The sequence below is a fragment of the Geotrypetes seraphini genome, chromosome 17 (genome assembly GCF_902459505.1).
Source record: "Geotrypetes seraphini chromosome 17, aGeoSer1.1, whole genome shotgun sequence".
NCBI lineage: Eukaryota > Metazoa > Chordata > Amphibia > Gymnophiona > Dermophiidae > Geotrypetes > Geotrypetes seraphini.
Genome location: NC_047100.1, coordinates 31061259 through 31086144, shown reverse-complemented (window position 1 = coordinate 31086144; position 24886 = coordinate 31061259). Strand labels below are relative to the sequence as shown.

At 47.0% G+C, this 24886-nt stretch overlaps 2 protein-coding genes across 2 annotated transcripts in view; one reads left to right on the top strand and one right to left on the bottom strand.

Moving 5' to 3' along the window:
• Positions 1-258: 258 nt before the first annotated feature.
• On the bottom strand, positions 259-6196 carry MKRN2OS (MKRN2 opposite strand). The gene is made up of 4 exons (XM_033926296.1): positions 5961-6196; positions 2389-2438; positions 1898-2060; positions 259-669 (listed from the first exon to the last, which is right to left on the bottom strand). The coding sequence occupies exons 1-4, from the start codon at positions 6164-6166 to the stop codon at positions 435-437; spliced, it is 654 nt and encodes a 217-aa protein (XP_033782187.1). The 5' UTR covers positions 6167-6196; the 3' UTR covers positions 259-434.
• A 10777-nt stretch (positions 6197-16973) lies between these two features.
• MKRN2 (makorin ring finger protein 2) overlaps positions 16974-24886 on the top strand; it is a 38443-nt gene continuing 30530 nt past the window's right edge. Inside the window, exons 1-2 of the mRNA XM_033926295.1 lie at positions 16974-17129; positions 18804-18932. Coding sequence (XP_033782186.1) covers positions 17101-17129; positions 18804-18932 — 158 coding nt within the window. The 5' untranslated portion in view covers positions 16974-17100. The remainder of the gene's footprint in view (positions 17130-18803; positions 18933-24886) is intronic.

The window sequence follows — 24886 nt, the reverse complement described above, 5'->3', positions numbered from 1 at the left end:
GAATCGGATGTTGGGGGGGGGGCATCAGGCTTTCAGGGTGGGGACAGGACTTCAAGGGGGAGAGGAGAGTCGGGGCGGGCCAGAAGAGAGTCGGGGCAGCCAGAGGAGAGTCGGGGCGGGCGAAAGGAGAGTCGGGGCTGGCGAAAGGAGAGTCGGGGCGGGCAAAAGGAGAGTCGGGGTGGCCAGAGGAGAGTCGGGGTGGCCAGAGGAGAGTCGGGGCGGGCGAAAGGAGAGTCGGGGCGGGCGAAAGGAGAGTCGGGGCGGCATGCGCGGTATACGGGTGTGCGCGGTATATAAAAATTTCTTTACATAAATTAGTTTCCCGCGCGCTATACCCATGTGCGCGTTTTACACAGGTGCGCGGTATATGAGTGAAAATACGATAATGGTGCAAAGGGAATCCATATAAACCATATCAAATCTGAATAATGTTCTCAATTAGCTGCTTGACTCTTCATCTCTTCCTTGTCCGAACAGTCCAAAAAGTAGAAATTGTTTCCAGCTATCTCCTTGCAGATGCTGATATACTTGGAGGCTCTCCTTGTCCGCGGTAGCACAAATCTCTCGGTAAATTCACACTTACTCAGCTGTTTCCTCTCTTGAGCAGCTAAGATACAGTTGACAAATGTGAGCGTGAATGTATAACAGTTGTGATCGTGTTCATCATATCTGTAAAGAAGGATCAGATCATCTCAGTCAGTGTCATGGCGCAAAACTGCTCATCGACATCAAATACAGTAAGAACAATGGAAAACTACCATGGGGCTAAATTCTATAGATGGTGCCTAAAAAGACTTAGTGTTATCCTATAAACGGCGCTTAGAGTTAGGCACGGTTCATAGAATAGCGCTTATGCCTAACATTAGGCGCATCCACTTACACCATCTGAAACAAGATGCAAATCGTAACACCTAAATTAGGTGCGGATCCCCCCCATGGCATAGTAAGGGGGGAGCAGGGAGGACTGTCTGCCCTGGGTGCTTTGTTGATGGGGGCACCGGCCCCCCGCCTCTTCCCACTCCTCTCCTCGCCATGCGGACGACCCCCTTCCCTCTAGTCGTTCATCACTGCAACAACTTCAATGTGCTCCTCGTGACCACATCGTCTCTCCTGCTGATGTCACTTCCGGGTGCCACACACAGGAAGTGACATCGGAGGGAGAACCAACAGAATCGCGAGGAGCACATTGAAGTTCTTCTTGCTTGCAGAAGTGAACAACTCGAGGTACGGGGAAGGGAAGCAGGGGGGGTGCCTCTCACCCTCACTACGCCACTAGATCCCCCTTATTCTACAATTATGCACATAAATTCTTGGACTTCCCTGATCCACCCCTGATCCTCCCATTTCCACATCCTCTTTTTGGCCTACGTAACTTTTGATTAAATCCAATTAGTGCTAATAATTAGTTATCAGGATGCCACTTATCAGCACCACTTCACTCATAATTCAATTAAGTTGTACACCTTGAAGCAACAGGTATAGAATTTACCTTAGAATGTCTGGCCCAAAACACAAAGTTCTGAAACAAAGTTAAAAGCAGCTTTGTGGGACTCACAGTATAAGACAACGATCAGTATTAAAACTTCAGAGTCTAAGATTACTTCTCCCTTTCCCATAACCCAGAGGTGTCAAAGTCCCTCCTCGAGGGCCGCAATCCAGTCGGGTTTTCAGGATTTCCCCAATGAATATGCATGAGATCTATTAGCATACAATGAAAGCAGTGCATGCAAATAGATCTCGTGCATAATCATTGGGGAAATCCTGAAAACCCGACTAGATTGCGGCCCTCGAGGAGGGACTTCGACACCCCTGCCATAACCCAACCTCCGAGTGGGGCAGGGGACCGAGCTGTGCACCCACTCCACTCCAGCTTTTGGCTTCCAATTTTAGCAACTACCTGCACGGAAGCCAGTCTTCTGAGGCACAGCACTCTTCCAGGTACCGATCCCACTGGTTAATCAGTCCAAACATGCTGGGCTGTATCAGAGGAACACACACACACTGTTCCCATCCGAGATCATCTCTGTGAATTCCTGTTTCATTGTAATGATAAACTGTTCCTGCAAACCAGAAGAGAGTGAAAGAGGTCATGCACGATATCCCCCAGATTCTATAACTAATGCACAAGTGTCTACGTGCAACAAAATCGACTAGCGAGCCAACAATTGGATGCTATCAATTAGTGGCATCTTGCTATGCACTATTCGGTAAAGATTCACATGCAAATCTTTTAGGGCCCGATTCTATACATTGCACCCATGTTAGGCACCAGTAGGAGCCCCAATCGCCGATGCCTATCAATTCTAATGAAAATTAGTGCGCAACTTAAATTAATTCCTAGTAATTGACCCGCCATTAAAAACCCATTAAGCATGTCCAGACCCTTACCAGTGGTATTAGTTACTCCAACATGAAGATCTGAGTTCCCATCATAGTCTCTGAAAGACAGAACAGAGAATTCACCTAGAGCAGGATAATTCAACAATCAGACTAAAAGAAAAAGGAGCCAATCCGCAGCAACTTGGAGGCCATCGTCTCTGTCTCTCTTGCTATAAAAATAAGGCAACATTTATGGTTTGCAGGAAATACAGCCTGCAGCAGGATTATATTACATTTATAGGCTGCTTTTCTCAAAGTTCCACCCAAGGTAATGCACAGTACAAAATAATATAATATTTAAGTATATACACCCCTAAAATGCATTAAAAAAGCATTTCTAAAAACTGGATTACATTATTCTAAAACACTTCAGGCAAAGGAAGTGAAATTTTTCCAGGATACTTTTCAAGGCCCATTTAGTCCAGAGGATAAACAGGAGATGGTAGAAAACATGGGGAGATCTAGACTATGATAAAGAAAGGACTCCCTCCTTCCCCCTCTCCAGCTAGAACATTCTCTCTCTCTGTCTTATACATTCACACACACACATCCATCCCCCCCCCCTATTCTTATCTTTGCTGGCACTGGGATGGACCATGAACACCCCATTCTGCCCAAGTCCTGCCCCCCTAACCTTATGTTTGGAGCCATGTCGGGAGGGCCTCCACGCATGCGTAGATGCCTCTTGACGCAGTCCCAAGCTGGAAGCTTTTCAAAACCCGGACAAAATGCCAGGTTTTGAAATGAGGACATGTCCGGATAAATCAGGACGTCTAGTAATCCTAACTATGAGCAAATGTGCCAATATCAGTGGCTGAAGTATGATGACAACTTCCTCTTCCTGTTCAAGCAGCATCGAGCATACAGAATCCTAGCACAGGTCCACATTCAGTTGTGCACACTGCAATTTGCAAACACAATTTTAAGAATATAGACTAGGGCAGGGCTGCCCAAGTCCGGTCCTCAAGATCTACTGGCAAGCCAGGTTTTCAGGACATCTACAATGAATATGCATGAGAGAGATTTGCCTGCACTGCCTTCTTGTTATGCAAATCTCTCTCTCTCATGCATATTCATTGTGGATATCCTGAAAACCTGGCTTGCCAGTAGATCTTGAGGACCGGACTTAGGCAGCTCTGGACTAGGGGCAGTTATGCGTGTAACTGCTAATGGCTACCAGTTATACAGTAACCAGGGGTGTCAAAGTCTCTCCTCGAGAGCCACAATCCAGTCGGGTTTTCAGGATTTCCCCAATGAATATGCATGACATCTATTAGCATGCACTGCTTTCATTGTATGCTAATAGATCTCATGCATATTCATTGGGGAAAACCTGATTGGATTGTGGCCCTTGAGAAGGGTCTTTGACACCCCTGCAGACTTTAAGTTAATAATAATAACTTTATTTTTGTATAGTGCAATACCACAGCAGTTCAGAGTGGTTTACAGAGGAATGTAATGTAATGTAATGTAATTTATTTCTTATATACCGCTAAACTCCGTTAGGATTCTAAGCGGTTTACAGAAAAATAGACAATAGGGTGCATTAAAATTATAAGTAAAATAGGTACTTAGAAATTCCCTTACTGTCCCGAAGACTCACAATCTAACTAAAGTACCTGGAAAAATGACAATTAGTAGAGTAATGAAGAAATAAAATAGAGATAGATGAGAAAAAAATAACAAAATAAACATTCTAATAAGATTAGGAAGAGACTGTACATAGAAACCGGCACCCATGGGGATTGATAGGTGCAGGATAAATGTAGTTTCTGGTTGCTTGAGTTATTATTAAAAATAGACCTAACTAATAGTATACCCCAAAGTATGCCATACCATAAACTGTTCTAGCCAAACTACCAGATGTGGTAGGCTTGTGGTCATACTTAGACTGATTTTATTTCCATTTTTTATTTAAAGTAGTACTAGTATTTCTTTGATTTTTTTTTTTGCTTGTTGCTTGAGTTCCGGTTAACAGAGAGTCTACTTGTAGTTGTTAATTTGTCATTAATGCCAAGTGTTAGCTTACTAAATTATGTGCATAGTCGACCCTATTCTATAAATTGTGGGCACAACTTTATAGAATTAATGGGTATGTACAGTTTAATGAAGCGTCAGTTACGCATCAATTCCATGCGGCCAAACTATGAAACTTTTACTGCAGTGTACTGTTTAAAAGTTTATATTTTGGGGACGGATATAAAGTGATTGTGACATGAAACATTTACAGCACCAATCTCGTCTAAATTATTTTTGGCCGTAAGGGGTTGAGGAATGCAGAAAAGCCAGTGCGGCTGTTTTGCTGCGGGCTGCCTCGAGCATATGTCAGACACAAGGCCTGTGGGCCGTTTTATATGGCCCGGGGTGAATGTGCCGCATCCAAGCGCCTGATGGTGCAGCCCCAGCGGCACTCCAAGTGCCTGATTACACGGCTCCAGTCCCAATGGTGCTCCAAGCGCCTCAGTACCCGTTTGTAGGCAGAAAGTCCCAGTCGCAGAAAGCTAGGTAGGAGCACACAAGTGCCTGACTGCGCCATAGGCAGGAGCCAGTCCCAAACAGTGAGCTCAGTTGCTTCTTCCCACCCGTGACTGTGCCACAGTCCTGATCCTGCACCTGCTGCCAGTAGCAACTACACTGGTCGAGGGTCTCAGTGGGATCATGGTGAAGAAGGATCTATACCAGGAATCTCAAAGTCCCTCCTCGAGGGCAGCAATCCAGTTGGGTTTTCAGGATTTCCCCAATGAATCTGCATGAGATCGATGTGCATGAAAACCTGACTGGATTTGGCCCTCAAGGAGGGACTTTGAGACCCCTGATCTATACTAAGACTAAGGCTCCTTTCTCTAAGGCGTGCATAGGACATAATGGGTGTGTTAGCATTTGGCGCGTGCCTTAGCAAAAGGAGCCCTAAGTATGTTAATAAGTACTTTGTTTGGCACCTTAGCCTGTGTTTTTGATTTCAGGCCTTGGCCTAGAGCTGGGGTGTCAAAATCCCTCCTTGAGGGCCGCAATCCAGTCGGGTTTTCAGGATGTCCCCAATGAATATGCACGCAGTGCATGCAAACAGATCTCGTGCATATTCATTGGGGAAATCCTGAAAACCCGACTGGATTTGACCCTGGAGGAGGGACTTTGAGACTCCTGATCTATACTAAGACTAAGGCAGGGGTCGGGAACTCCGATCCTCGAGAGCCGTATTCCAGTCTGGTTTTCAGGATGTCCCCAATGAATTTGCATTGAAAGCAGTGCATGCAAACAGATCTCATGCATATTCACTGGGGACATCCTGAAAACCCAACTGGATTGCGGCCCTCAGGGAGGGATTTTTAGACCCCTGATCTATACTAAGACTAAGGCAGGGGTCGGGAACTCCGATCCTCAAGAGCTGCAATCCAGTCGGGTTTTCAGGATTTCCCCAATGAATCTGCATGAGATCTGTTTGCATGCACTGCTTTCAATGCATAATCATTGGGGAAATCCTGAAAACCCGACTGGAATACGGCTGTCGAGGACCGGAGTTCCCGACCCCTGGACCAGGAGCCCCGAGTCTGTTCTTCAAAGCTTGTCCGTCCCGCCCTCACTTGAGGAAGGAGCCTTGAGTGGGTCGGAGGAGGAAGGCGGCGCTGGCTTGGTGGCCGTTGACGAAGGGGCTGGGGATGGCCACGGGGGCGTCCTGCAGGCGGCCCGAGCTGACGGCGGGCCGCCCGCACCGCGGGCAACGCTCCGGCACCGCGCGAGCGAAGATCTCGTGCCCGCAGTGGCGGAACTTCAGCAGACCGTCGGCCATGCGGGAAACGTCGCCGAGCCCCGCCCACGACGCTCCCGACGGCCAATGGCAGGAAGTCTTTCGGAAGGCCGCCTCCGCGACCTGCGCGTCAAGTTCTCAGGCAGATTGACGGCCGAATGAGCCAACCGCTGTTCGCCTCACTGTGAGTGGGAAGCGGCTTCATTAAAGTCCTTCGGGTCGTTCGAAGAAAAACTGTATCTGGAATGGGAAAAGTATAACATGAAAGATCTGTATCTCTTCTTACACGTTACTTTTAGAAAGCACTAGAAATGCTGCGCTTATTTCGCTGCCACGTGCTCAGGTGAAGAAAAAAGGCAAAACAGTGAAAATCCCCCAAATAAACCGTTTCACAAGTGCTTCAGTTCATCATGAACCTTTGTGATCTTGGCTGGGCCTCAGTTCATTTCAGTTTCTTTTCTTTTCTGCTTTCCTGCCTTGCTTCCTCCTATAATGGTCCAGCATTTCTCCCTTCTATCCTGCACCATTCTTCCCTCTTTTCCCCTCCCCACTCCTGCACAGCATTTCTTCTCTCCTCCACCCCCATATGCAACATGTCTCTCACTATCCACCATCTCTCACTCATTCCCTCCCTTGCTGCAAAGGGACTGAGGAAAGAGAGCGAGAGAAGGATTCAGGATGCACCTCTCCCACCCCTTCTACTACCACATCCAACATTTTTCCCTCTCATCCCCTAGGCAATGTGCAGCATCTTTTGCCCCTGCCCACCAGCCCCATGCCTAACATTTCTCCTATCTCCCCTCTCCAGCACCATGCTACATCTCTTCCTCCAGTCTCTCCACTACTATGTCCAACATTCCTCCCTCTTCCATCACTTTCAGTCTGTCCCAATGTTCCATTCTCACCACCATATCCAACATTTCTCACTCTCATCTTTTTTTATCCCCATGCATCTGCCTCACTCCTCTCCCTCCCTATACCCAATAATTCTCTTTCTACCCCCTCCTACCTCAGCATATTTTCCTCCCTCCATCCATCCTATGTCCCAGGTTTGTGCACCCTTGCTCCCTCCTTCCCTTCTGTGTCACAAGTTTGTGCCCTCTCCCATCTTCCTTTATTCCAGCCTTTTTTCCAAGTTTATGCTCCTCCCATGTCCCACTCCCATGTTCACTCACCTCCCTCCTTTGTCCCAAGATTATGACCTCTCTCCCTTGTCCCAACACATTCACTCGCTACCTCCCTCCCTTCTGTGGCCCAGATTCGTGCCCCTCTCCCGTGGGTGTATATCAGAGCTGTCTAGGTGGGCCTCCTTCTTCCTGCCTTCCAGCAACACTTGCTTCTTCACAGGACATGGCTGATGTAACCTCTGACATCAGAGGGAAGGCTTCCAGGTTGGCTGCAGGCAACTTATGGGGAGTGCTGCATGTGGCTTTGTGGAGGGGCGAGTGCAGCTGGAGGAGAAAGTGAACGGGGGCTGGAGGCGAGGGCACTTTCAGTAAAGTTCAGTTCCCAATAGATCATGTTCCAGACGAGCAGTAGATATTCTTTTTTTCCTTCATCACTAGGGGGGAAGTTCTATAAGAGGTGCCCAAAGTTAGGTGGAGGAGTTACAGGTGCCAGAAGTTGTATTCAATTCTAATGAACCAGAGAAACTCATACAAATCTCTAAGACTGGATGATGTAATTTCACAAACTGTGCATTTGTCCACATTAAATTTCATCTGCCATTTGAATGCCCAGTATTCCAATTTCCTAAGATCCGCATACGTTTTAACAACTTTGAACAGTTTAGTGTCACCTGCAAATTTAATCACCTCACTCGTCGTTCCAATTTCCAGATCATTTATAAATAAGTTAAATAGCACTGGTCCAGGTACAGACCCCTGTGGCACTCCACTGTTTACTCTACTCCATTGAGAAAAATGACCATTTAACCCTACCCTCTGTTTTCTATCTGATAACAAATTCCTAATCCAAAACTGAACTTGCCATCTATCCCATAGCCGCATTTCGGACCCATAGCCGCGTTCCGTCCCGCATCCTGTTCTCATCAGTCGGGAGGGCATCTGTGCATGCAATGTGATGATGTCACGTGCATGTGTGGATGCTGTCCGGATGTGGTCTCAAAGAAGAAGCTTTTCAAAACCCAAAAGTGCTGACATCGAGTGGATACGTCCAAGTTGATTTTGCAGTATTTTCAGTGAGCTGGTGCCAACTTCTTGGAACAATTGGTTATTGTTCATAGAACATGGTTACAACACTATGGGCTAGATTCAGTAACTTGCCTGATCGTGACCAATACATATCTGATTTGGGCAGGTCTGATGGATTCTTGAACCTCCAATATTCAAATGGGGGCAATCGGAGGAATTCCCCATTTGCTAGCACAGATCGCTAGTGTGCAATCCCAATGCAGACCCTTCTGTAGATAGTCTGCGCATGTGTCTAAGCCCTGTCTGAGCCGCAACTTTTATTTTGTTTTTTGTTTTTTACTTTTTTAACCCAGTGAGCCTGTGGTTTTAGCCTGCTTTAAATCCGAGGGTTAAAACCATGGGGTCGCAGTGCAGGGAAGGGGACGAGAGATCCGGGGACGAGCAGGGCGGCGATTCGGGAGAGAGCAGGGTGGTGATTCGAGGCAGAGCAGGCAAGAGAGATTGGGGAAGAGTATCGGGGTGGCAGGTAGTAGGGCTTAGTTGGAAAGATGTTTGTGACTGGTCCCCCAGCAGTTGCTTTTTGGGTTGATCAGCTGGCCCAGTCGGTTTCATAAATTTCTTTGGTGAATCGCATCCCTGTCTACTTTGCATTAGAGAGTTGCACGGGGACAGAAATCCCTGCCCGTCCCCACAAGGAATTACCTCCATCCCCGCCCGTCCCCATAAAAAGTAGCAATTACTTCTGACAGGATCATCAATTCCACAGTTTCTTTTGCTGTTTTCCTTGTGGAATCAAGTTTCAAGTTTATTCATTATTTGATCAATCGCCTATCAATAATTACTAAGCGATGTACATAAAATATTAATATTGGGTAAACAAGAACAAAATTAAATAAAAAGATAAAATCTTTAAACATAGACAAAATACAACGGGAAACATTAGGATGGAAGGGAAAGAACTACATTTTCTGATAGAAAAGGAAGAACAATTAAGGGTAATATACAAAAGGTAAGGGAAAACAAATTAGTTTATTGGGAGTAGAATACACAATTAAACAGAATGGATTACTACTATAAAGAGCAATTGGCTTTTCAATTAAACATTGAAAGCGTCTTTAAAAAGAAAGCTCTTGAGTTGGCTTTTAAATTTATCAAAGTTTTTCTCCTGTCGTAAGTATAGCGGGAGGGAGTTCCAAGTTTGTGGTGCTGTAACTGTAAAAATGAATTGCCTTTGTGTATTGATCATTTTAAGGGTAGGAATAACCAATAAAAGTTGTTCGTTTGATCTTAAAGTTTTTTGAGAGGAGTATGGAATTAAAACTTTGTAAATAAATGAAGGGGTTTTATATAACAATGATTTAAAGGTGAGTAAAGATAATTTATAAAGAATGCGGTGTGCCACGGGGAGCCAATGTGCTTTTAGAAGTAACGGGGTGACATGATCAAACTTTTTTGCCCCCGTAATTAATTTGATGGAAGTGTTTTGGATAATTTGTAATCTTCTGATTTCTTTTTGGGCCATTCCTTTAAATAAAGCATTGCAATAGTCGATTTTTGAGATAATTAATGAATGAATTAGTATATTTAAAGATTTGGGACAGAGGAATTTTGAAATGGAGCGGATTTGACGTAACCTATAGAAAGTATTCTTGACCACATAGCTAACGTGGTCATGATAAGTAAGATTCTCGTCTAAAATGATACCTAGTATCCGGATTTTATTTACTTGTTTGAGCGTAACTCCTTGTATATCAATATAAACTGCTATTTTGTGATTTTCTTTCCAAGGAAAGAGTAAAATGTTGGTTTTATTAATGTTTAAGGATAATCTGTTTTGGTCCAACCATAGGTGAATCTTTTTAAGTTTTTCATTAATGAAGTCAATTTCTGATGCATTGTTAGGGTCAAGGGGATGTAAGAGTTATACGTCATCCGCATAAGCGAATACTGAGAAACCAATAGATTGACAAAGAGTCATAAGGGGAGAAAGGAAAATATTAAACAGCAGAGGAGATAGAATAGAACCTTGAGGTATGCCATAGGAGCTAGAAGAACTCAAAGAAACAGAATCATTAAAAGAGACTATAGAGGTTCGATTATCAAAGTAAGACCTAAACCAAAGAAGAACTTGTTCAGAAATGCCAATAGATTGTAATCTATTTAGTAAAAGATTATGATCAACTGTGTCGAATGCTGCTGAAAGATCTAGTGAAATCAAAAGGACAGAAGAGTGGTGATCAAGGTGGTATAGTATAGATGATGTCATACCTATTAGGGAATGTTCGGTGGAATGGTGTTGCCGGAAACCGGTTTGGTTAGGGTGAAGTGTATTTGTTTGTTCTATAAAGTTTGATATTTGATTGAAAACAATTTTCTCTGTTATCTTTGCAAGAAATGGGATATTGGCAATTGGCCTATAATTTGATTTCTCTGAGCTGCCTATTTTTTGATCTTTAACAATAGGATGAATAGTAGAAGTTTTCCAGGCCGTTGGCATTGTACTGTGTTGTAGACTTTCGTTGTAGAATCTCTTTGGTGGAACCCTTTTTTTGTTTTCTGCGGAATCGGAAAGAAGTAGGGAGATTGTGGATGCCTTTCAAGAGGCTCTGCTCAGACAAATGGTGACGGAACCCACAAGGGAAAAAGCGATATTGGATCTGGTCCTCACAAATGGAGAGAGTATCTCTAATGTTCGAGTGGGTGCTCACCTGGGTAGTAGCGATCATCAAACGGTTTGGTTTGATATAACGGCTAAAGTGGAGAGCGGCCGCACGATACTTAAAGTCCTAGATTTCAAACGTACGGACTTTAATGCAATGGGAAAGTATCTGAAGAAAGAGCTGTTAGGATGCGAGGACATAAGAGAAGTGGAAAGACAGTGGTCTAAGCTGAAAGGAGCGATAAAAATGGCTACGGACCTTTATGTGAAGAAAATCAATAAAAACAAGAGAAAAAGGAAGCCGATATGGTTCTCCAACCTAGTGGCTGAGAAAATAAAGGCGAAAGAGTTGGCGTTCATGAACTATAAAAAAACCCAAGAAGAGGAGAGAAGAAAGGACTACAGGGTGAAACTGAAAGAAGCCAAGAGAGAGATACGTTTGGCGAAGGCACAGGCGGAAGAACAAATGGCTAAAAATGTAAAAAAGGGAGATAAAAATTTTTTCAGATATATTAGTGAAAGGAGGAAGATAAAAAATGGAATTGCTAGGCTAAAAGATGCTGGGAACAAATATGTGGAGAGTGATGAGGAGAAAGCAAATGTGCTAAACAAATACTTCTGTTCTGTGTTCACAGAAGAAAATCCTGGAGAAGGACCGAGATTGTCTGGCAAAGTTACACGAGAAAATGGAATAGATTCTGCGCCGTTCACGGAGGAGGGTGTTTATGAGCAACTTGAAAAACTGACAAAGCAATGGGACCAGACGGGATCCGCCCCAGGATACTAAGGGAGCTCAGAGAGGTTCTGGCGAGTCCTATTAAAGACTTGTTCAACAAATCTCTGGAGACGGGAGTGATTCCTGGGGATTGGAGGAGAGCGGATGTGGTCCCTATTCATAAAAGTGGTCACAGGGATGAAGCAGGAAACTACAGGCTGGTGAGCCTCACTTCAGTTGTTGGAAAAATAATGGAAGTGTTGCTGAAAGAAAGGATAGTGTATTTCCTTGAATCTAATGGGTTACAGGATCCGAGGCAACATGGCTTTACAAAAGGTAAATCGTGCCAAATGAACCTGATTGAATTTTTTGATTGGGTGACCAGAGAGCTGGATCGAGGCCATATGCTAGATGTAATTTACTTGGATTTCAGCAAAGCCTTTGATACAGTTCCTCATAGGAGGCTGTTGAACAAACTTGAAGGGCTGAAGTTAGGACCCAAAGTGGTGAACTGGGTCAGAAACTGGCTGTCGGACAGACGCCAGAGGGTGGTGGTTAATGGAAGTCGCTCGAAGGAAGGAAAGGTGACTAGTGGAGTCCCTCAGGGTTTGGTGCTGGGGCCAATCCTGTTCAATATGTATGTGAGTGACAAAAACCCCGCAAAGCCAACCTCGCCTCTTTAAAGCCTGTGCCCCCCGCCAACCTTCCCAACCACACCCCAGACTCTCTAACCCCAGTCCCGTTTCTCTACTGCAACGCCAGATCCGTATGCAACAAGACCCAAATTGTGAAAGACCTTCTCGCAGATTCTGATCCTGGATTCTTCTGCATCATAGAATCCTGGATCACCAAAGACGATCTCTTTACACAAAACGAGCTATGTCCCCAGGGCTACCAAGGCCTCTTTTCTCCTAGATTAAACCGAAAAGGAGGTGGCCTGGCACTCCTCTACAAATCTTTCTTTGATGTTCAGCTTCTCGAAAAAGGCAGCCATCGCTCACTTGAATACATGTTAGCCTCAGTCAACGATGAGCTCCATCTTCACCCACTGGGTATCTTATCATTATATCGCCCGCCCACCCCCTGGAGCAATTCCTCCGAGCTTGTTTATGAGACCATATCTAACGCGTTCCTTAAGTTCCAAAGACTCCTGATCATCGGAGATATCAACCTCCACCTCGATGACACCACCAGCAAGGATGCATCTGATTTCAATAATTTCCTCACTTCCCTTGGCTTCTCTCCCCCCGCCTCCTCTCCAACTCACGATAGAGGCCACACACTAGACATTATCAGCTTCCTCGATCTCACGGATTACAAAACTTCGACCAATGACATCCGTTGGGACCACGTCCCCTGGTCCGACCACTTCTTAGGAACCTTCTCCCTCCCCATCTTCATGTCACACCTTGGAACCTCATCCCATACCTCTAAGTCCATTACTTTCCGCAAGAAAATTTCGAGTAATCAGTTCTGGTCCAAATTTCTCGACAATCTCTCATCCAACCCTAAGCCTCCAGATACTGCAACCAACTGGCACAACTGGATTACTCTCTCAGAATCCACCTACCACTCTCTTGCCCCGCTCTCTACCAAAACCGTCACCTACTCCCGTAAGGCCCCCTGGTACCTCCCACACCACAGGGTACTAAAACAAAAATGTCGATCCCTGGAACGCATCTGGAAAAAATCTAAATCCCCCACAGACAAACAAATCTGGAGAGTCAACATTAAATTTTACAACAACGCACTCAAAAGCGCTAGGAAAAACTTTTATGGGGACAAGATCTCCAGATCAAACAATCAGAACAGCATGCTGTTCAATATCTGGCGCTCCCTAATCCCCAACACCAACCCTTCCTTACTCCTCTCCTCCCCATCAGCCGACCTACTTGCAAACTTCTTCAATGGAAAGGTCACCACCTTAAGAAGCTCCTTCCCTCCCGCAGTCTCCTACAATTCTCTAGTGTTCGCCACCCCCAATCCTACTCCAAATGTCATCACCTCTGTCCCAGTCAACAGATCCTGGACTGCCTTCGAGCAAGTATCCGAATTGCAGGTCCTCAAGCTCTGCCAGAAATTGAAATCCTGTAACTGCACCTTGGATCCATTTCCATCCTATCTATTCGAGAAAATACCCACACAGGCCATCTCATCTCTCACCAAACTCATAAATTCTGCTCTGCTATCGGGCCTCTTCTCACCTGAAATGGGACACATTGCATTGACCCCCCTACTGAAGAAAGCTGACCTAGATCCCTCCATCCCATCCAATTATCGCCCTATAGCGAACATCCCGCTCCTAACCAAACTGCTTGAGTCCATTGTCTCCTCCCAACTCTCAGCCTACCTGGAAAGATTTTCTATCCTCCTACCCTATCAATACGGCTTCAGACCTAACTTCAGTACTGAAACCCTCCTGGCCTCCCTAATCTCGAAGATCCAACAACTCCATTCTCACAAAAAATTTGCCGTTCTACTCCAATTCGACCTCTCTGCAGCCTTCGACGTTGTCCATCATGACATTCTAATCTTCCTACTCTCCGAGATAGGCATCAGCTCCACGGTCCTCGACTGGTTCTCGAATTTCTTACGTTCTCGCTCTTATAACGTTACCAAGAATGGTACCTCATCCTCCCCGTGGAAACCGACATGTGGAGTTCCTCAAGGCTCCCCCCTATCTCCTATCCTCTTCAACATTTATATGTCCTCCCTGAACCTCCTCCACCTCTCCCCCCTAGAAATACTCTACACTTACGCTGACGATATCCTGGTCCTCCTCGAGACCGACGCAAACCTCACCAATCTCGCAGCAAACATCTCTTCATGCATAACCAAACTTCAATCCAGGGCTCTCGCTGTACAAATGAAACTGAATGAGTCCAAAACCAAACTACTTTGGCTTGGCCCTAAACTTGATCACTTACCCACTTCCATCCCACTGCCCACAGGCTCCTCTCTACAACTAGAGTTCTCTAGCAAAGTTCTGGGCATCACCATAGATTCCTCGCTATCCTTCAACGACCACCTCAACTCCCTGATAAAAACATGCTTCCACAGCCTTCACATGCTGAGGAAAGTGAGGTCCTGCTTCCACCAAAAACACTTTGCCGTGCTCGTACAGTCCATCATCCTCTCCAGATTGGACTATTGCAATTCCATTTACCTTAGCTTAACAAAGAAAAGCCTCCACAAACTCCAACTAATCCAGAACACCGCGGCCAAACTTATCTTCTCAAAAAGCAAATTTGACCATGTCTCTCCGCTCCTGTCCAAGCTGCACTGGCTTCCTGTCATCTCCAGGGTCCACTTTAAATGTGCTTGCTTAACCTTCAAGATACTCCACGGCATCCTTCCACCTCTTATTCCTCTATCCTGGAATTCCTCAAATCCATTCTCCACTAGATCCACGCAAAAATTAAAATTATCCTTCCCCTCCTCAAAAAGTATCTCCCTCGTCGGTAAACTCGGGTCCTCCCTCCACTTCAGAATCGCTCAGCTCTGGAATAGTCTCCCTTCCCCTCTCCGCAACTCGAGCCCCCTTCTACCATTCCGTAAGCTTCTGAAGACTTGGCTCTTCTCCAAAACGTAACCCGTCCCCTCCCTAGTATTATCACACCTAACCTCTCTCTTACTTACTTCTATAAATCCACTGGAGTTCTGTTCCTTCCCTAACCATGTAAACCGTGTCGAGCTCCACCTGTGGAGATGATGCGGTATATAAACCCAAGATTTAGTTTAGTTTAGTTTAGTTGAGAAGGAAAAGTGTGCCTTTTTGCAGATGATACCAAGATTTGTAACAGAGTAGACACCGAAGAGGGAGTGGAAAATATGAAAAAGGATCTGCAAAAGTTAAAGGAATGGTCTAATGCCTGGCAACTAAAATTCAATGCAAAGAAATGCAGAGTAATGCATTTGGGGATTAATAATAGGAAGGAACCGTATATGCTGGGAGGAGAGAAGCTGATATGCACGGATGGGGAGAGGGACCTTGGGGTGATAGTGTCCGAAGATCTAAAGGTGAAAAAACAGTGTGACAAGGCGGTGGCTGCTGCCAGAAGGATGCTGGACTGTATAAAGAGAGGCGTAGTCAGTAGAAGGAAGAAGGTGTTGATGCCCCTGTACAGGTCATTGGTAAGGCCCCACTTGGAATATTGTGTTCAGTTTTGGAGACCGTATCTGGCAAAGGACGTAAGAAGACTTGAGGCGGTCCAGAAGAGGGCGACGAAAATGATAGGAGGCTTGCGCCAGAAGACGTATGAGGAGAGACTGGAAGCCCTGAATATGTATACCCTAGAGGAAAGGAGAGACAGGGGAGATATGATTCAGACGTTCAAATACTTGAAGGGTATTAACGTAGAATAAAATCTTTTTCAGAGAAAGGAAAATGGTAAAACCAGAGGACATAATTTGAGGTTGAAGGGTGGTAGATTCAGGGGCAATTTTAGGAAATTCTACTTTACAGAGAGGGTAGTGGATGCCTGGAATGCGCTCCCGAGAGAGGTGGTGGAGAGTAAAACTGTGACTGAGTTCAAAGAAGCGTGGGATGAACACAAAGGATCTAGAATCAGAAAATAATATTAAAGATTGAACTAAGGCCAGTTACTGGGCAGACTTGTACGGTCTGTGTCGGTGTATGGCCGTTTGGTGGAGGATGGGCAGGGGAGGGCTTCAATGGCTGGGAGGGTGTAGATGGGCTGGAGTAAGTCTTAACAGAGATTTCGGCAGTTGGAACCCAAGCACAGTACCGGGTAAAGCTTTGGATTCTTGCCCAGAAATAGCTAAGAAGAAAAAATTAAAAAAAAAAAAAATTTAAATTGAATCAGGTTGGGCAGACTGGATGGACCATTCGGGTCTTTATCTGCCGTCATCTACTATGTTACTATGTTTTCTGTTCAGGTAATTAACTTATAACCCCCCTCTTTTACTAAGGCTGACGTGTCCATTATATTATATGGACGAAGCCTTCCATCCCCGTGGGAGTCCCGCGGGTTAGGGGGGGATTCCCGCGGGATTCCTGCGATCCCCGTGCAGACCTCTAGTTTGCATGCACGGATTGGAAGCAGAGCGCAGGAGAAGTTAGTGAATCTGGTTGCAAACTGATGGGTTTGCTTGGTGAATCTAGCCCTGTGATCCACAGTCCGAGCAGTGGCAGTAGTCGGGTTGTCCAAGGCCAAGGAAATTGGCAGAGCTTTTGGGAGCCAAACTGTGAATTCTGTACTTTGCTACGCAGATGTTGAGAGAGGAAGGAGTTATGGGGGGGGGGGGGCTTTGAAGACGTGTGGACGAGGCCTTGGGGAGCGTCGGAAGTCGGAACCCGCGAACGAAGCGCTCCGGGTCCGGCCGGCGCTCGTGCTGCGCTGCACCAGCTGTGACGCGAAGGGGCGGGATCGGCGCGCGAGACCGGAAATGGCGCGGCGCTAGCGGCGGCAGCAGCGGGGCCGAGACGATGAGCAGCACCAGGCAGGTCACGTGCAGGTGAGCGCTGAGAGAAGGTCGGGCCTTGGTGCCCCCGTCAAGGTCGAGGCGGGAAAAGTGGCCGCAGAGGTCAGCTAAGAGCCACCGTCCTCCCAACCTGCGGCCACTCTTGGGGGGAGCCTTCAATTTACCTTTTCTGACTATGCTTTTGCCCCCCTCCCCCCCTGCAGTATTTTCAGCTACAATAAATGTGTCACTGGATGTTCTCATTTCATGAATGCAGCATTTAAAAAACTCCAGATTACCACTCCACTTTTGTACATTGCATTCAGTTATTTCACTCATTTTGCACCTTGAGGTTACAATATTATGTTTAAAAAACATGGCTCTGTACTTACTGATTTGATGTGCTCTTAAAAAAAGAAAAAAAAAGAGCGCTGATTCGTACTAGACCGATTAACAAATGCCAACTGTAGATATTAAACATTCCTGCATAACACTGTTTCTCTATCTTTTACGAACTCTGCTACCTGCCCCTAGAGCAGGGCTGTTAAAGTCCCTCCTCGAGGGCCGTATTCCAGTCAAGTTTTCAGGATTTCCCCAATGAATATGCATAAGATCTATTTGCATGACTGCTTTCAATGCATATTCATTGGGAAAATCCTGAAAACCCGACTGGATTGCGGCCCTTGAGGAGAGACTTTGACACCTGTGCCCTAGAGGGAGGGTAATTAAATGTGTAATAGTGAAGTTGGGGGTGGGAAATGTGGACATCATAACTCACATACTGTGACAGCAGTCTTTTATCCTGTAGCTGTGATAGGACTGGGTTTTTAAACAGTAGTTTTCAGCTCATTTTAGAATGCTCATATGTACATATATATATATATGTACAATAAATTCTAAAAATATTATTAATGACTATATTTTTGAGTGAAGGTATTCAGACATAAAAAGTCCATTAAAATGGCACAGGAGAATAGAATCAACACCCAAGGGCTAGCACAGGCAGATGGCACCTCTATAGACTAACCAAAATTATGCAACTGCATCCCAGTGTAGTTTAGAGCCTTAAAAGTATTATTTTTCTTATTGTAAAAATTTTAAACCTAATTTTCTATTGCCCCAGGTACAAAGTAAGTACTGTACTTGTATATAATATGTAAACGGTTTTGATTGTAACTGTTTGATTCCAGTAGTTAGGCTCAAATCCCCTCACAACAGTGGAGAATCATCTAAAATTGAATTGAGATCAGTTGTAGACAGTAGCTTGGAGGGAAATGTTGCAACTTTAAGCATAATGGAGGAGTTTTCAGGGCTTTTATAAAATTACCCCAGGGATTATATGCATAAAAGTATGGGTAGTGATAAGTCATGCAGCTTGTGTAGGCATGTTCAGGGCTGGAGTTTGAGCATAGCACATTCACAATTTATGCTTGTTTTTAAAATAAAATGTGCACAAACATTTGCTTCTGCATCCAAGTAGGAGAAATGTTCATAGTTCCATTCTAGCCAACTGTTTCTGTCACTTTTGCCTCTAACATTTGATGAAGATTCAGGTGTCCACAGAGCTCATTTTCAAAAGAGACAAACATGCACAAAATGGCATTTAGACATTGTACACCCCTTTTACAAAGCTGCAACAAATGCGACGGTTAGTTGCTTGCACAGGAGGAGGCCTTTTCTCTTGTTTCACGCTAGAGCTCAAGCTGCGATTCTGCATCATCTTTCCAGGTATTTCCTGCATGGTGTGTGCCGGGAAGGCAGTAACTGTTTGTTTTCACACGACCTGCAGACAAGCAAGCCGTCCACCATCTGTAAATTCTACCAAAAGGGCCAGTGTGCTTTCGGCACCCGCTGCAGGTAAGGATCACTTATTCCTGGTGGAGGGCAGGAAATGCTTTGAACAAAGGTGCTAATTGACAGAAAGGGCTTGTGATTACATGGTGTGCGCTGTTATTACGGTTGAACATCTTGAAGTATTTTGGACATTTACAGGATGCCTTAAGAGGGATCAAGATCCTTAGGAGGTTCTACTGTTATAATAATAATAATAATAACAGCTTATATACTGTGGGCAAAAGCAATTAAGAACATAACATAAGAACATAAGCAGTGCCTCTGCCGGGTCAGACCAGAGGTCCATCCCGCTCAGCAGTCCGCCCCCGCGGCGGCCCAACAGGTCATGACCTGCCTTAATTACCAGAAGGGGCCCCCTTGCCCCCTAGGTTTCTCATCGAAGTCCTATCTTCCCATCAATGTCCTAACCCTCCGGCCTTGCACCTGCACGACCTGGTGAGCTGTCTATACTTATGCAACACCCCAGCACCTCCCTCAGTACCCCACGATCCCCTTTTCCCTCAGGAATCTGTCCAATCCCTGTTTGAATCCCTGTACTGTACTCTGCCGGATCACTTCCTCCGGGAGCACATTCCATTTGTCCACGACCCTTTGGGTGAAGAAAAACTTCCTTGCATTTGATTTGAACCTATCTCCCTTCAGTTTCTCTGAGTGCCCCCTCGTACCTGTCGTCCCTTTTAGTCTGAAGAACCTGTCCCTGTCCACCCTCTCTATGCCCCTAAGTATTTTGAAGGTCTCTATCATATCCCCCCTGAGCCTCCTCTTTTCCAGAGAGAAGAGCCCCAGTTTATCCAGCCTCTCAGCATATGGGAAGTTTTCCAGCCCTCTTACCAGTTTCGTTGCCCTCCTTTGGACTCTCTCAAGAACTGCCATGTCCTTCTTGAGGTGCGGCGACCAATATTGAACGCAGTATTCCAGATGTGGGCGCACCATCGCTCGATACAGCGGCATGATGACTTCCCGCGTCCTGGTTGATATGCCCCTCTTGACGATGCCCAGCATCCTGTTGGCTTTCTTCGAGGCTGCTGCACACTGTGCACTGTTCTAGGATGTTGCTTGGTGCGAGAGAAGATGTTCATGGTGTTTTTTCCAGTTTACAACCTCGAACTGGGGGGGAAACGAAATTGGAATGTGAGCTTCTCTTGTGTCTGTTGGCTGAGAAGAAGAGGTCAGTTATGTATTTAGGGGCAAGTCCGTGTAGTGCTTTGAAGCAGAAGCAGGCAAATTTAAACTTTACGCGCGCCGCCATTGGCAGCCAATGCAGCTGCCGGTAGTAGGGTGTCACGTGGTCAAAGTTCCTCAGCCCAAAGATCAGTCTGACTGCTGCATTTTGCATCAATTGTAAACGTTGCATATTCTTTTGGGAAATTGATAAATAAGCGATGTTACAGTAGTCAAGTAGACTCAGTACGAGGGATTGGACTAGGATTCTGAATGCTGCTGTATCGAAATAAGCTTTAATGGATCTGAATTTCCAGAGAGTAAAGAATCCCTTTCTGATTAAGGAGTCTACCTGGTCTTTCATGGTTAGGCATTGATCCAAAGTTACATCTAGTATCTTTATGGTGGGCTGGATAGGGTAACTAAGTTTATTGATACATAGTGGTGATTTGGTGTCAAGCATGGGAGATGTCTCCTAATTCCAAAAAGACTTAAAAGCGAAAAATTGTGGGTTTACAAAAGTGCTGAAAGTATATTCTTGTAGAAGCACAAAATTAAATTGCAGCAGGGAAGGGAACTTTTTTTTCTGCTTTTACCTGTTTATTCGTTAATGGTACAGTCTACATTACGTACCTCTGCTGTAAGGATTTCTTTGCCACAGTGATACTGCATCCCATTGCCAAGCTCTAGGAAATTGCACTTTATCCAAGGTAAAGGGGTGATGAATTTTTAACAAGTTAAAAAACCCTTTATTAAGATGTGCTAACTCCTGTTCAGCCTATTGTATGCCTATGGACTGCATGGCACTTAGGACTGGATTCTGTATAGGACACCCAGTCTCAGAAGCTGCCTAAGCGGCTTTTGAGAATCGCATGGGCATCCTCTAGAGTAGGGATTCCCATTCCCATTCCTTTTGGCTTCCCTGGGCCGCATTGGCCGAAAAAATGTTTCTGGGGCCGCACAAATGTGCAAACGCTGCAGTAAGACAGAGGAGGGAGCCGGCAAGATGGTAAACACCCAGGGGCAGCAGAGGAAAACACTGCATTGTCTTCGACTGGGGCCGCACAAAATACTTCACGGGGCTTCAGGTTGGACACCCCTGCTCTAGAGAATCGTGTCTGTCCATGCCTAATAACCTAATACTCTAACTGGTGTCCATGTCACAGGTGCCAATTAGAGAATCAGGTTGCCGCTGAGCTTATAGCAGCAAGAGATCTCCCTGCTGTGATTAGTGGCAACCTGTGTCCCCCCCCCCTGCAAAGACTGCCGGCAGTAGGGATGCCCAGTCCCTCCTGTCAGAGCCCCCCCCCTTTGGAGAGTCATAGAAAAATATGTTGAATTAACCAAGATAACACATTTACAAGGATACTTAAGTTGAAACTTGCATTCATGAGCCAAGATATATTGGCGATAAACCAGAAATTTCTTGCTCATATCCGACGAGTCTGCAGTAATTGTTGAACAATGAAACCAAAAGGAGCAAGCAGAGGTGATGTACAAAATGCCAAGGCTTTTATTTGATACAAATTGTTTATTAATTCAAATAAAAGACTTGGCATTTTTTTTACATCACCTCTGCTTGCTCCTGTTTTGAATACATCCGGAAATATTTACCCCCACCACAAAAAAAAAAAGAAAAGAAAAATACCGTCAACAGAACATGTACTTGTCCAGCAGTTGATGCCAGAGAACTGATGCAGAGCTCATGCGTGAAAACTCCATGTAGTCTTCACCCAGATACAGACATTATCCCAGAACAAGCAGGCATGATATTCTCACATGTGAGTGACGTCATCTACGGAGCCCCAATGCGGAAGCATTTTCAAGCAAACTTGATTGAAGATTTAAGTTTGCTCTGCTGCTCCACGCATGCGTGCCTTCCTGCTCCACTAGGGGGTGCATCCCCTTGTGGTCTCCAGTTCAAAATTTTCCGCGAGCCTAGAAGCCGTGTTTTTCAGGCTCTGCCCCAACTGCCTTCTAGCACCGCGATTTTTTCTTGTTTTTTCACGATTAAGTCGCTGTGCGCGAATTCTTTACCTTTTTACTTGATTCCTGCTTCGTTTTCGACGACCCGGAGGCTTCCGGGTCCCCGTGGCCGCGTGGCTAATCGAGCCGCGGCTACTTTCGATTTAATGTCCCGGCCTTTGACCGGCTTTAAAAAGTGCACCCGGTGCGAGCGGCTTCTTTCTCTCACAGATCCGCATTGCCGGTGCATCCTCTGTCTGGGGGCGGCTCATCCAACCGACTCCTGCCCCCAGTGCGCTAATTTCCAAAATCGGGCCCTCCGCCGAAGAAAAGCCCGCATGGCGGACCTCTTCACCCCGGATCAACCCTCCACCTCGGCCTCGAGGTCGGCCCCGGCCTCGGGCCCCGACCTTGACCTCGGCCCCGGATACCTCGGCATCGCCTCGAGACTCGACCCCGAAGTCCTCGGGACAACAGAAAGCCTCGGCCCCGGGTAAGTCCCCTCTTCCCTCTTCAGGTTCTGTAACAGCGAAGAAGCCAGCCTCGGGGACAACGTCGACGCATGGCGGAAGCCCCATGCTTACAGCCCCGACTAAGCCCTCCAAGCCTTCGGGCCGTGCCTCCACCACACGGGAATACTCTGATACGAGGTCGCCCCCGGTGGAGTGCACCGAGGCAGTGGACATGCCTTCGATGCTGTCCATGCCCGTCTTCCAGGACCTACTCCGAGCGATGATCACGTCGGAGCTGTCCGCTGCAATGGCCCAGTTTCAATCGGCCTCGACCTCGAATGTGCCAGACCAGCCTGAGCCTCGCACCGAACAACCTCGAGGAAAGGTGCGCAATCCTCGCCGCATCCCATCCTCCTCGGACTCCTCGCCGAGGCGCCCAAGACGTTCCCCCTCCGCAGACCGCCGAGGGGCAAAACGTCGGGCTAAAACGACAGAAACCTCGAACCGCCGTACCTCCAAGAAGGCCCGAGGTTCACCAACTCTACGAGGCCGTTCTCCCACACCTCGTACGGGACCACTAAGGGTGGCTGAGTTATCACTCTCCAACCCGCACATCCTCCGAACTCCCCCTCGGACGTATTCTCCGAGGGAGTCCGGATCGAGGTCACCAATCCGACATCGATAGGTACCCCTAACCCCGGCATCGTCTCCGAGGGGCTCCTCGAGACGCCGAAGATCGACAACCCCGGAACACTCTCACAGTGCTTCCCCAGTCTCGGTGCATGGATTAGAGCATGAACCTCGATACTCGAGGGAAGCCTCCCCATCCTTCTCCACCCGACGAAGGTCTCGTTCCCCGACCCCGCACGGGGCCCCGGGGACATCTCGCCCATCCTTCACTCGCTTTGTCCAAGACATGGGCCACGCATTGGACTTAGACCTCCAGTCCGACTCCAGATACTCTAAGGAGTACCTGGCGGAGCTGGATATGCCATCACTGCCCAGAGAGTCCCTACGCTTACCACCTAACCCGGTACTCCAAAAGGCCTTCTTCAGGAACCTGGAGACCCCCTACATGGTCACGGCCGTACCCTCCAAAATGGAGGCCAAGTACCGCACAGTACCTTACCCGGGATTCGAGCAACCACAGCTCTCCCACCAATCGCTGCTAGTAGAATCCTCCTTGAAAAAGGCTCACCCGTCCCGGGCCTCAGCAGCGGTCCCCCCAGGCCGAGAAGGCCGAACCCTGGACAAGTTCGGCAGGAGACTATATCAAAACGCAATGATGGCCTCTAGGGTGCAAAGCTACACTTTCACCTTCACATCCTACCTCAAACACCTCATTGGACTATTGAGAGCCTTTGAGACTGACCTACCGGCCTCCCGGCAAGGAACGTTTGGCCTGCTTTTAGAGTCCCTCTCCAACCTGCGCCTTCATCTATTCCACGCGGCCTACGATGGCTTCGAACTCTCCTCCAGAGAAGCAGCCTTCGCTATCGCCATGCGCCGACTAGCTTGGCTGCGCCTGGTCGACATGGACCCCAACTTACAGGACCGTTTGGCTAACCTCCCCTGCGTGGGAAAGGAATTGTTCGATGACACTATCGAGGCGGCTACAAAACGCCTCTCCGAACATGAACGCTCGTTTGCCTCCCTTGTCCAGCAAAAGCCCAAACCGCCAGCGTCCAGGCCGTATAGGGCCCCTCCGCGCCGCTACCCACAAAAGTCCACCCCTGTCTTCTCGCGGCCCCCACCCAGGCGTCCGCAAGCCCACCACAGGGCCATGCCCAAGTCCCAACCGCCTGCGACCACCAAACCATCCCCGTCCTTTTGACGGGACACGCGGAAGGGGGCGGGCCCCCTCCGCCATAGTCCCAGGCCTCCTTCCCATCGGGGGTCGACTCAAAGCCTTTTACCCTCGCTGAGAACAAGTCACGTCGGACGCATGGGTCCTTGGCGTGATCTCATCAGGGTACTCTCTCAACTTTCGGGCCATTCCCCCGGACAACCCCCCAAGGAATTGCCCTCCCAACCGGACTCAGCTATCCCTACTCCTCTCCGAAGCTCGAGACCTGCTTCGCCTGAGAGCAGTGGAGAAGGTTCCCCCCGACCAACGGGGGAAGGGCTTCTACTCCCGTTACTTCCTGGTACCGAAAAAAAACGGGAGACCTACACCCAATACTAGACTTGAGACGCCTCAACAAATTCCTGGTACGGGAAAAATTTCGGATGCTCTCACTACCGACACTTTACCCCCTGATCGACGAGGGCGACTGGCTCTGCTCCCTCGATCTCAAGGAGGCGTACACACATGTCCCAGTGCACCCCGCTCACCGCAAGTTCTTGCGTTTCCAGGTAGGGGACTGGCACCTACAATAC